General features: G+C 46.7%; 1 protein-coding gene and 2 non-coding genes across 3 annotated transcripts; 1 reads left to right on the forward strand and 2 right to left on the reverse strand.

The window, feature by feature from the left end:
• Positions 1 to 1,472: 1,472 nt before the first annotated feature.
• Positions 1,473 to 1,594, reverse strand: LOC136468266 (small nucleolar RNA snoR86). Its single transcript, XR_010761783.1, has one exon. It is a non-coding gene; the product is annotated as a small nucleolar RNA snoR86 (small nucleolar RNA).
• A 331-nt stretch (positions 1,595 to 1,925) lies between these two features.
• On the reverse strand, positions 1,926 to 2,026 carry LOC136468262 (small nucleolar RNA Z221/R21b). Its single transcript, XR_010761779.1, has one exon. It is a non-coding gene; the product is annotated as a small nucleolar RNA Z221/R21b (small nucleolar RNA).
• Positions 2,027 to 8,121: 6,095 nt separating this feature from the next.
• Positions 8,122 to 9,721, forward strand: LOC136465361 (putative eukaryotic initiation factor 4A-2). The gene is made up of 3 exons (XM_066464123.1): positions 8,122 to 8,738; positions 8,874 to 9,017; positions 9,131 to 9,721. Exons 2-3 carry the CDS (start codon positions 8,958 to 8,960, stop codon positions 9,719 to 9,721), a joined length of 651 nt encoding a protein of 216 aa, XP_066320220.1. The 5' UTR covers positions 8,122 to 8,738; positions 8,874 to 8,957.
• Positions 9,722 to 10,521: the final 800 nt, after the last annotated feature.

Genomic DNA, 10,521 nt, shown 5'->3' on the forward strand with positions numbered 1-10,521 from the left:
ATCGGTCTTGTCAATCCATTCTTCGATCAACGAAGTCTGACTAGAGCGGCCCATGTACATCCACTCACGGTCATCCATCCTCTAGCATATCAGCGAGTAATATAAAAAATCACGTTGCATCTACACGTTCCTATACTATCTAATAGGTGAAGATAGGTCATAATCCTACCCGAGGATGTATAGATGAGGTTAGTTTCCATGCTCTACTCCTATCCGAGATAGAATTTCGGCAGCACATCCCTGCTGTTCTCCAAATACACGTCCTGGAAGGGAGATTGTGTATCCAGAGAACAACAGGGAGATGCTGCCAAAACTCTATCACGTATCGGAGTAGAGCATGAAAACTAACCACATCTACACATCCTCGGGTTGTCCAAAAAACGTCGACAATTCAAAACAGATACGGTTATAGATATGCAAAGTTCTGCATATTTTCAACCGTATCTCTTTCGAACGGGAGACGCCTAGCTAGGTTACGTGATATACGAACATGATACGGAAAGAAGGGTCTTTTATGCCTCACCTTGCTGTCCTGCAAAGTGACGAGTCGAGGACGTTGCAATAGCCTCTCCTGCAATAAAAGGAACATAATAGTGTCAAATCTAAATTTCGGCAGCACCTCCCCTGCACGGGGAGGTTTCCAAAACCTACAACAAATAAAACAGCACGATGACCGACAACCACATACACTCGGCAACAAACGGCACGATGGCCGACAACCACATACACATCTTATACCTTGCAAAACGATGGCAAGTTGTGGGGCGGCGGGAGGGCAAGGCGGAACTAGGAGGCAGGGCGGGGCAGGGAGCGGCGGCAAAAACCTGCAAGTTGATATGTGGTTGTAAGATTCAAGCAAGAAGTGTTTAGAAAAGCTCTAGAGTTTTATTATCAACTTTGTGTGGGACTCATATGATAAGGAGTGTAATCAAATTGAGCATCAACATAAGAAGCCAAGCATGGATAACCAAGACCAATTGGCTAATCTATTGTTGGAAACCTTTTTTCTGTATAGTTGTTTTGCATGATTTTAGACTTCATCCTTTGCTTGTGTTTCATTTTCCTTAGTCACGGATTTGCATTGCTATTGTGCAAAGAAATGTTGTGCAGATTATTTGTGTAATTTTGGTTTACTAAAGTTCATAATATAGCTGCTATTGTCACTTGAGAAGTATGTATTTGGCTTTGAAACAGACAAAGTTAACATTTCTATTGAGTATCTTCAATGTTTCTACTGAACTAAAATTTGAATTTAGAGAAAGTTAACATTTCTATTGAGTATCTCTAGTCAAACACATATTTCTCTCCTCTCTTCCATGTCCCGTCTCATATTCCATGCTACTGGGTAAGCACTTTGTGTGGTGTGGACTAGTTTACCTATTTGCAGTATCGATTGTGTCTTTTCTTCCACGTTACGAAGGAAAAAAAAAGAGACTAGAACGAAAAAAATACAGCTTGGATCATAGATAAGAGATGTAGCAGCTTGTTCGAGGCCGTCACAAAACAGAGGGAAATCTGAGCGGCATGGAGAACTGCAGTTTTGATGTCGCCAACCTTCAATGCAAAGATCGCCACTTATCTGGCCCCTTTGCTCTGCAAATTGGCTTCATCTGTTTCTTTGAAACTACTCTTTTAATCAAAACCAATTGAAAGCAGCAGCAGATCCAAAACAAAGCCGGCTAAAAAACAAAAGACAAAAGCATTGATTTTCGCCCTCTGGATTTTGAGGGAAGAAAGAAAGATGCTGGACAAGCAATGACATAGGGAGGTAACTCGAGAACCATCAGAACCATTAGATTTGACCTCAAATGAAATTCAGTCTGCATCATGGTTGGATCGGTCGATCCACATCATCAGTTCTCAGGAATAACAAGAAACCCCACAAAACGCAACCAAAAAACAGGGAGAAAGCACATGTAAGTAGAAGGCTCAGACAAAAAATGGGTAGAAAGTTTGTTTGTCAGCCCAAAGAGAGAAAATAATCCCCTCATTCAGAGTGGTGCATGACTTTGTATCATCATTGCCCCCATTACAACCTAAGCTTTCCTCTCAATACGTGATCTCTTATCTGTGATGCATTTATGCTGGGCAGACAATCAGGATTTCATGGAATGCCTTATGCTCTCTCTTTTGTCTAAATCTGTAGCTGCCGAAATTCTCAATATACTACTACAAGGCAGTTCTTTAACCATGAGACAAAACATGATATTCTCAATATACTACTACAAGCACATCCAATGAGTAAAAATTACACATCCAAGTTGCAGGAGCTCGATCTGGGGAGATCTGGGGAGGACAAGGAGGAGAGAGGAAGGGCTCACCGGTTCTTGGGACGAGGTAAGGCGGCCAGGTGGGGGCAGTCACGGAGCAGGGGTGGAGATCGAGTAGGTGGCTACCTAGTGAGGGGGCGGCCAGGCAAGGGGGACAACCCAGCGGTGGCCGCTGGGAGGCAGGGGCACCGGGTGGCCTGGCCGGGGCACCGGGGGCTGGGCCGGGAGTCACGCCGAGGGGCCGGGAGTCGCGCCGGCACGCCGGGAAGGCGGGGGGCACCGGTGGCGGCACGGGAAGGCAGGGGCCCGGCAGTGGGGGCGGTCGTCCAGCGGCGGAGGGTGGCGGCCCGACTGCGGGGGTTGGCGACCTGGCGGCGGAGGGTGGTCCGACGGCACGGGGTGGTGGGTGGCGCTCCGCCGGCGCGGAGGGTGGTCCGGTGTGCGTGTTTGTGTGGGTGAGTGTGTGAGTGTGTGTGTGAGTAAGTGTGCGGCCGGATCGGGTAAAAACCAAAGGGCTTTGTCGAGTGCCCGGGATTTGGCACTCGGCAAAGTAAAGGTATGCCGAGTGCCAGATTCAAAACACTCGGCATTGTTTTTTTCAAATTTCCAACCGGTACGGTACTGGTAAGTGGGGCCGGCTTGGGCATGTTGTCGAGTGTCCACTATATGACACTCGGCAACTATATTGTTTGCCAAGTGTCGTACAGTTAACACTCGGCAAAATAAATTGATATTTCATGCCCACCCATCCTCCTTCATAACGTGTTTTACTAAATTTGTTACGATATAATTTGAAAATACCTTGTCAAATTCGCTCAACAATGCATATTTGATTTTTCTACGAATATTAATCTATTAATTCATGCAGTTATAGCTCAGATTCAATTTATATCAATTAAAATTCTATAATTGCAGTTAATAAATTAAAATTATCAAACGGATCTGAAAAATTACAAAAATTTGACGTGAACCAATTTATGTTGTTTATTGCCTATACAAAAAGTTTTGAAGTCAAACCCCAATTCAACCGTCACTTTGACTCCAAATCTTACTAGATTCTTCTCAACTCCTTGATTCTTCTTCGGAGATGCTTCGATTTGTAAAGGTTGTACGTGACAAATTGTGCGAAACCTTCTCAATTTTTTTCCACAGTCTTCACGTATGATATCATGAGATCTTAACAAATCTTGTGATTTTCATACTTCGTTTGCGTTTTTTAGAATTTAAAAACCATTCGGCCACACGTTTGTGGTTGTGTTTCCTGAACAAAATGTTCGAAATTTCTTTTCATTTTCCGGGTAAGGCCCAAAAATGGACTCAATAACATGAATATGATTTTTCCACTCAATTTATTCCATTATTTGAATCACTAGCAGCTCAAATTTGACTTAAACCAAAAAATTCCTCTAAATGCAATAAACTAATTAAATATAGCAAACAGATCGATAAATATACCAAATTTTAAAATGTAGTACCACATATTGTATGTGGAGAGTAGAAAAAGTTTGGAGGGTAGGAGAGGAAAAAATATTATTTTGCCGAGTGCCAATAAGAAACACTCGACAAAAATATTATTTTGCCGAGTGTCAATAAAAACACTCGCAAACTTTGTCTTTGCCGAGTGTCACTAACGGACACTTGGTAAAGTTATAACCGCAGGGCAGCGCACCCAACGGTCGTCACATGGCCGCCGCACGCCCAGCGCACGTGCCTCTACTTTGTCGAGTGTCCATGTTTGCCGAGTGTTTCGTTGTAGTTTGCCAAGTGTTTTTTATTAGGCACTCGGCAAAGTTGGATTTTGCTGAGTGCTATCTGTTTGCTGAGTATTGAATTAAAAACACTCGATAAATAGGATGTTTGCCGAGTGCCCGATGAAATGCACTCGGCAAACCCTCAGGCACTCGACAATTCTACTATTTCCGGTAGTGAGTGCAGATTAACCTAATTAGATCTAACGGTGGGAGTCAGTCCTCGTGCGACGGGGTTCTTTGTGGACGAAATTTGTTGGCCATTTAAGTGTCTTGTTTTTGGGTCACCGATCGAAGGTGCTATTTTAGAATGGAAACAATTGATGATTCCTTTACTTGGCATATTATATTTGCACGCTTTCAGGTCGCCACGTGGATATCTAATGTTTTCTCACATGTTAGAGGTGCATTTAACTAAATAGGCGTTGCGTGCTATTGTAACGGTGTTCCGTTACCGAAATTCGCATAGTTCAATCTGATATTAGAGTACGAAGGTGTTTGAGTAGTTTTGGCTGTTATAATATTTGAACTGTGAAACAGTTAGGTTCCTTTTCAATATATTTCCACCGTTTTGTTCGAAGTCATCAAGTACTCAAGAGGATGTTTGTGTGGAGTTTGACTTATTTGGGAGCACATAGAAATCTATTTGCCGATGAAAAAACGATGTGCAATTTTGGTTGAAGCATATCCATCACTATATTTTGCCGAACCTCACCAAGCTGAAGACAGGAGCACACCCATGGTGTTCCTAGGCTACGCGGAGAGTACCAAGGCGTACCGGCTCTACGACCCACGCGGAGACAAGGTGCTTGTCTCACGCGATGTCGTGTTCGACGAGGAGGCGGCTTGGGACTAGAGCAGTCCGAGCATAGGGGAAGCTGGCGGCTTCACCAGCACCTTCGTCGTCGAGCACTTGGTCATCCACGGTGGTGGAGACGCTGGGGAAGAGGTGCCGAGCACTTCGGGAGGAGTGCCGAGCACTCCAGCGGTAGAACCAAGCACTCCTGGGGCAGTGCCGAGCACTTTGGGAGGGATGTCGAGCACTCAAGGAAGAGTGTCGAGCACTCCTGGAGGGATACCGAGCATGCCAGGAGTGATGCCAGGAGGTTCTGCAGTGGTGGCAATCACTCCAGGACGGGTGCTGAGCACTCCCACGACGGAGCCAAGACGTCTTGCAGTGGCGCCAACCACTCCAAGACTGAGGCTAGGTACTCCTATAGTGTGGCCGAACACTACAGGAGTTATGATGAGCTGTCTAAAAGTAGTGTCGAGCACGGCAACCAGGGTGCCGAGTACTCCAGGTGTTGTGACAAGCACTCCGGCGGAACAGGGAACTCCATCAACGCTGATCGAGTTTGCCTCACCTCCAAGTGACATCACTGAGTTCGTGGATGCCTTCCACGAAGGTGAGGAGATGCGGTTCCGCAGGCTGGACGACATCATGGATGACATAGGACCCTCAGGACTGGTTGGTTGGCTGCTCAATGACATAGAGCTACTGCTAGTCAGTGCAAAGGAACCACCCACGTTCACGCTGGCCGAGCAGGACAGAAACTGGCGATGAGCGATGCTGGAGGAGATGAAGGCGATCGAGGAAAACGAGACTTGCAGCTCGTCGATCCGTCCGATCAACCTGAAGTAGGTGTACAAGGTCAAACGGAACGAGCTCGACGCCATTGTCAAGCATAGGCGTGCCTCATCGCCCGAGGCTTTGTTCAGCGTGAGGGCATAGACTTCGAAGAGGTATTTGCATCAGTAGCGCGCATGGAGTTGGTCTGTTTGCTACTAGTATTGGCAGCAGCAAAGGACTAGCGCATCCATCACTTGGACGTTAAATCAGCCTTCCTCAACGGTGAGCTAGCGGAGACGGTCTTCGTCAGGCAACCTTTAGGTTTCGCCGTCAAGGGAGAGGAGCACAGGGTGCTCCGAGTGCGTAAGGCGCTCTACGGGCTGAGGCAGGGCCCACGAGCATGGAACGCCAAGCTTGACGTCACGCTGGACGAGCTTGGGTTTCAACGGTGTGTAACTGAGCATGCGCTCTACACGCGGCGATGGGGGAAGGAGGAGCTCATCGTCGGCGTGTATGTGGATGACTTATCGTCACCGATGCGTGCACGGATGACATCAATAGCTTCAAGCACGAGATGGCGGCTCGTTTTCGAATGAGCGATCTCGGCGCACTCTCCTACTACCTCGGCATCGAGGTGAGACAGGGGAAGGAGGAACTCACGCTCGGTCAGAGCGCGTATGCCTCCAAGCTGTTGGAGAGGAGCGGCATGGCTGAGTGCAAGCCATGCGTGACTCCGATGGAGGAGCGGTTGAAGCTGACGAAGGCCAGTACCGCGACGAAGGTGGATGCAACACTTTACCGGAGCATCGTCAGCGGTCTGCGCTACCTAGTCCACACGAGGCCGGACATTGCGTTCGTCGTGGGCTACGTCAGTCGCTTCATGGAGGATCCCAGAGAGGGTCACTAGGCTACGGTGAAGCGGCTACTACGCTACGTCAAGGGAACGGTAGATCAAGGAATTATTTTCCCCAAGACCAACGGGAGTAGGTTGCAGCTCACTGTGTTCAGTGATGCAGACATGGCGGGGGATATCGACGGGCGACGGAGCACCTCTGGCGTGCTCGTCTTCCTCGGGTCGGCCCCAATTTCATGGTTGCCACTGAAACAGAAGGTGGTGGCGCTATCTACGTGCGAGGCAGAGTACGTAGCGTCAGCCACAGCGGCGTGCCAAGTTGTGTGGCTGCGCTGGCTGCTGGGCGAGCTGACCGGTGTGTGGAAGCTCACCCACCAGCACTTATGGTGGACAACCAGCCCGCCATCGCCCTCGCGAAGAATCCGGTTCTGCACGACTGGAGTAAACACATCGACATGAAGTTTTACTTCCTCAGGGACTGTGTCGATGGAGGGCAGATCGTCATCGAGTTCGTCGAAACTGGTCGGCAACTCGCGGACGCCTCACCAAGCCGCTCGGACATCTTCGACTTACGGAGCTGAAAGAGCTGATCCGCATGGAGGGGGTACAAGGGTTAGCATAGGATTAGGGGAAGATTGTTAGATAATCTACTGCTACCTTGTGTGAACACAACAAGGGAAGGCGGCGCCGAAAAGGCCCCCTATTGTGATACTGTAGCCGTTGCAGGTGTAGGCGCCGCACGGCTCACCTGCAGCACTGTAGGCACATGCAGAGGCCGGTGCAGAGTCAGCTCTGTATGTTATCTAGTTACTGTTACAGCATGTGCACTGTACTAGGACTAGATAGATAGAGTTGTATAAATAAACTATCAAGGCAATTCAGTAAAGAGAGTTCAGATTTGCCATCTCACAGACAGGGCTTCGGCCAACGCTAGTGTCTTGTATTGTGTGTGCATGCTCTGTTCTCCCTTCTTCTTCTAGCTTCAGCCATAGCGTGTGGGGACGGACAACACTCGTTCGTGGTCGACACGGCTAGTGGGTGCTCGGCAACACTAGCGGGTGCTCGGCAAGACTGGTGAGTGGTTCACTCGTCTGAGCCGGTGATCCTGTGGGCCAACAGTTTTCACCTGTTTAGAGAATAATACTATACAAATTTACCCTCGTTTTCCTTATTACAGCTTAGCACTGATTTCTTTCTGCTTTCTCTGATCATCAGCTGCTTACGTGGGTTTATATATGTGGTAGGTTACAGCATGGGTCTGACAGAAGGCCTGCAACTGGTTTCGTCAAGGACTAATGAAGGGCATATGTCGTCACAAGTTGTGGAAAGTAAGGGTCCTGTAAAGAAGGCCATGCCAGAGCAATCTGTTAAAAAGAGGTGTTTTGCTTGTCATGATACATCGCACAATTTGGAGCAGTGTGGAATAAAATACAATCATACCACTGTGGCACATCAGTTTGGCTATGCTACAAAATATCCGTTTACCATGATTCATCCTTCAGAGGAGACGGTTGAGAAAGAGAAATTCTACCATCACTGTGTTTTGATCACATCCAATCTCAGTAACTTGGACCAGGGGATATTGAAATCTGAACTGTAGACGTTTTGGAAGCTGTCCGGTGACTGGGAGCCAAGGAGGGAATGCAGCAAGAGTTTCCTGGCCTCTTTCAGCTCTGAGGATGACGTCATAAGTTGTTTAAAGCATCCTAAGATGGAAACACTACTGGATGATAAGGAGGTAAACTTAACTGTAACAAGGTGGGAGGAAGGCGATGAGGAAAGTCTTGAGTTGATTGAAGAGTGGGTTTTAGTGCGCGGGGTTCGAAGAATATACAGAAACTGGAAGGATTTATATCAAGTTGCTTCCGCGTTTGGAGTGCTGATTGATGTAGATGAGAAAAGTTTGGAAGCTGGGGATAAGGAGCCTATTAGGCTGAAGATTGCACTAAGAAGCCTTGATGGTGCTCCCTTCTCATACTACTTTGCGCTTGGAAGGTCTTCCAGACTGGTCATGGTCACAGTAGTATAAGACAAAGCAGAAGGTATGCAACAGCAAAATAAGGAATCAGACAAGGAGCATAATAAGGAACTGAATGCCTCACAAAGTATATTTCTGGAAGAGCCAGAGTGCATTGAAGAGTCAAGGTTGGCAGGAGAGATCAAAGGAAACAAAATAAGTGCCCCAGCAGCCACTACAGCCAACACCAAGAAAACAACAATGGACAGTTCAAAACCAGAAGAGGTGCAACCTGTAGGTCGAAGTTCAACAACCATGATTGGAGAAGAGCACTTCGAAGGTAAACAAGCACGATTTTTTTCTAGGTTTTATCCTAATAAACATCTGTGGGTGAATGTTTTGAGTACGTAGGAGGTAGGACTGTTTGGTTCTTTTTTTTTATTATTGACATCATTGTGTTGACATTTCCCTGAAGGTAAACTAAAGCCTCCTATCAAACATATGTTCAAAAGAAGAGGTAAGCAGCAGTAAGTTACTGAAACTGAGGACATCCATATATATGGCAGTTTCAGTGATATGGGTCTTCATGAAAACCTACTCAAGGGAATATATCAATACGGTAGGTCATATGTTATATTTGTTTTCTTGAGATGCCAATATGTAACAATTATTTCTAGACTCGAAATTTTTCCTAGACCCGATTTTTGTGCTTATTCAAACGTTCCTATGCAGATATGCAACATTATCCACTATCTCCCAGCCAAAATCCAGATCGGGCTCTTCTCTGCTGCCTTTTCCTGTGAAGCTCTAGAAACTAGCCACTGGTTCATGGATAAGCATGTGACGATTAAAGTGCCGAGAGATGAAGAGCTGAAGGATATCGGAATCAAGCAGTTCTATCACAAAGTTGAGAAGGAAGAGAAGCTAGTAAAGCTGTATGCTCTTTTCGAAACACTAGAGTTCACACGAATCGTCATCTTTGTGAACACAAAGCAGGGTGTCAAGTCGCTCATACAAGATGTCAGAGCCAAGGGTTATGCTGTCTCAGCTAGCCATGGTGGTATGAGCCAGCTTGGCAGGGACACTGACATCCAGGAGTTCAGGGCTGGATCATCCCGTATTCTCATCGCCACTGACCTTCGAGGCACCAATCTGGTGCAGGTTCCCGTTTTCATCAACTATGATCTGCCAACACAACTGATGCAGTATATCAGCCGTGTTCAGCAGCAAAGGAGATATTCTGAAACTGAAATTTTTTTCGAAAGGCAGCAAAAAGCTTTTGCCGGATTTTTATTAAACGAGGAAAAAATGAAAAAAGAGTAAGGGTTTAACCATGGTGACCGCACCGGTCCCAGAAAACACCACACTACTCTGCTGAAAAAAAAAACAGAATGCCACCTGAGGACGAAAGAAACAAAACACCCAAAAGGGAAAGGAAACTACATAAGTTACAGAGCCTAGCTGGTCTCCACGTTTGATCTTGTTGCCCATTGAAATTGATCGACCTCTTCTTTGCATAAGAAAGCCACCTCTCTTGCCTGTAAACTCTTGTTTTGAAAAGTTCTTCTATTTCTCTCTTTCCATATATTCCACCAAAAGTATATCATTAGTCCATCAAAAGCTTTCCTATGAGGTTTGTCTACCTTCATTCGACATTTGTGCCAGTAGCTATGCAATGAGCCATTAGTACTGATGGTGTCGATGAAAGATAGGCCAAACCACGATTTCAGGACAGACCACACCTGCTTTGTGAAAGTGCAATCTTTGCACAGGTGCGTGGGGGTTTCTGGGTCATTTCCACAGAGCTTGCAAATGGGATCGTTTGGCCAATGTTGCTTCACTAGATTGTTAGCCGTGAGGATCTTCTTATGCAGCAGCGTCCATGCAAAAAATTTGCATTTAGGTTCCGCTTTGGCTTTCCAGATCGGCATGATTTTGAGTTTACTGAACGTTCCTTCGAATTGGATGCGGTAGGCGCTTTTGGTTGTATACTCCCCCTCTGCTGTCCAGCGCCATACGATGTTATCCTCCCTGTCAGCATCTAACTCAATATGTTAGACAGTCTCCCACAGCTGGACGTACTCATGGATTTCTTCCGCTGTCAGGATGGAGAGGATGTGTGA

The sequence above is a fragment of the Miscanthus floridulus genome, chromosome 7 (genome assembly GCF_019320115.1).
Source record: "Miscanthus floridulus cultivar M001 chromosome 7, ASM1932011v1, whole genome shotgun sequence".
Taxonomy (NCBI): Eukaryota; Viridiplantae; Streptophyta; class Magnoliopsida; order Poales; family Poaceae; genus Miscanthus; species Miscanthus floridulus.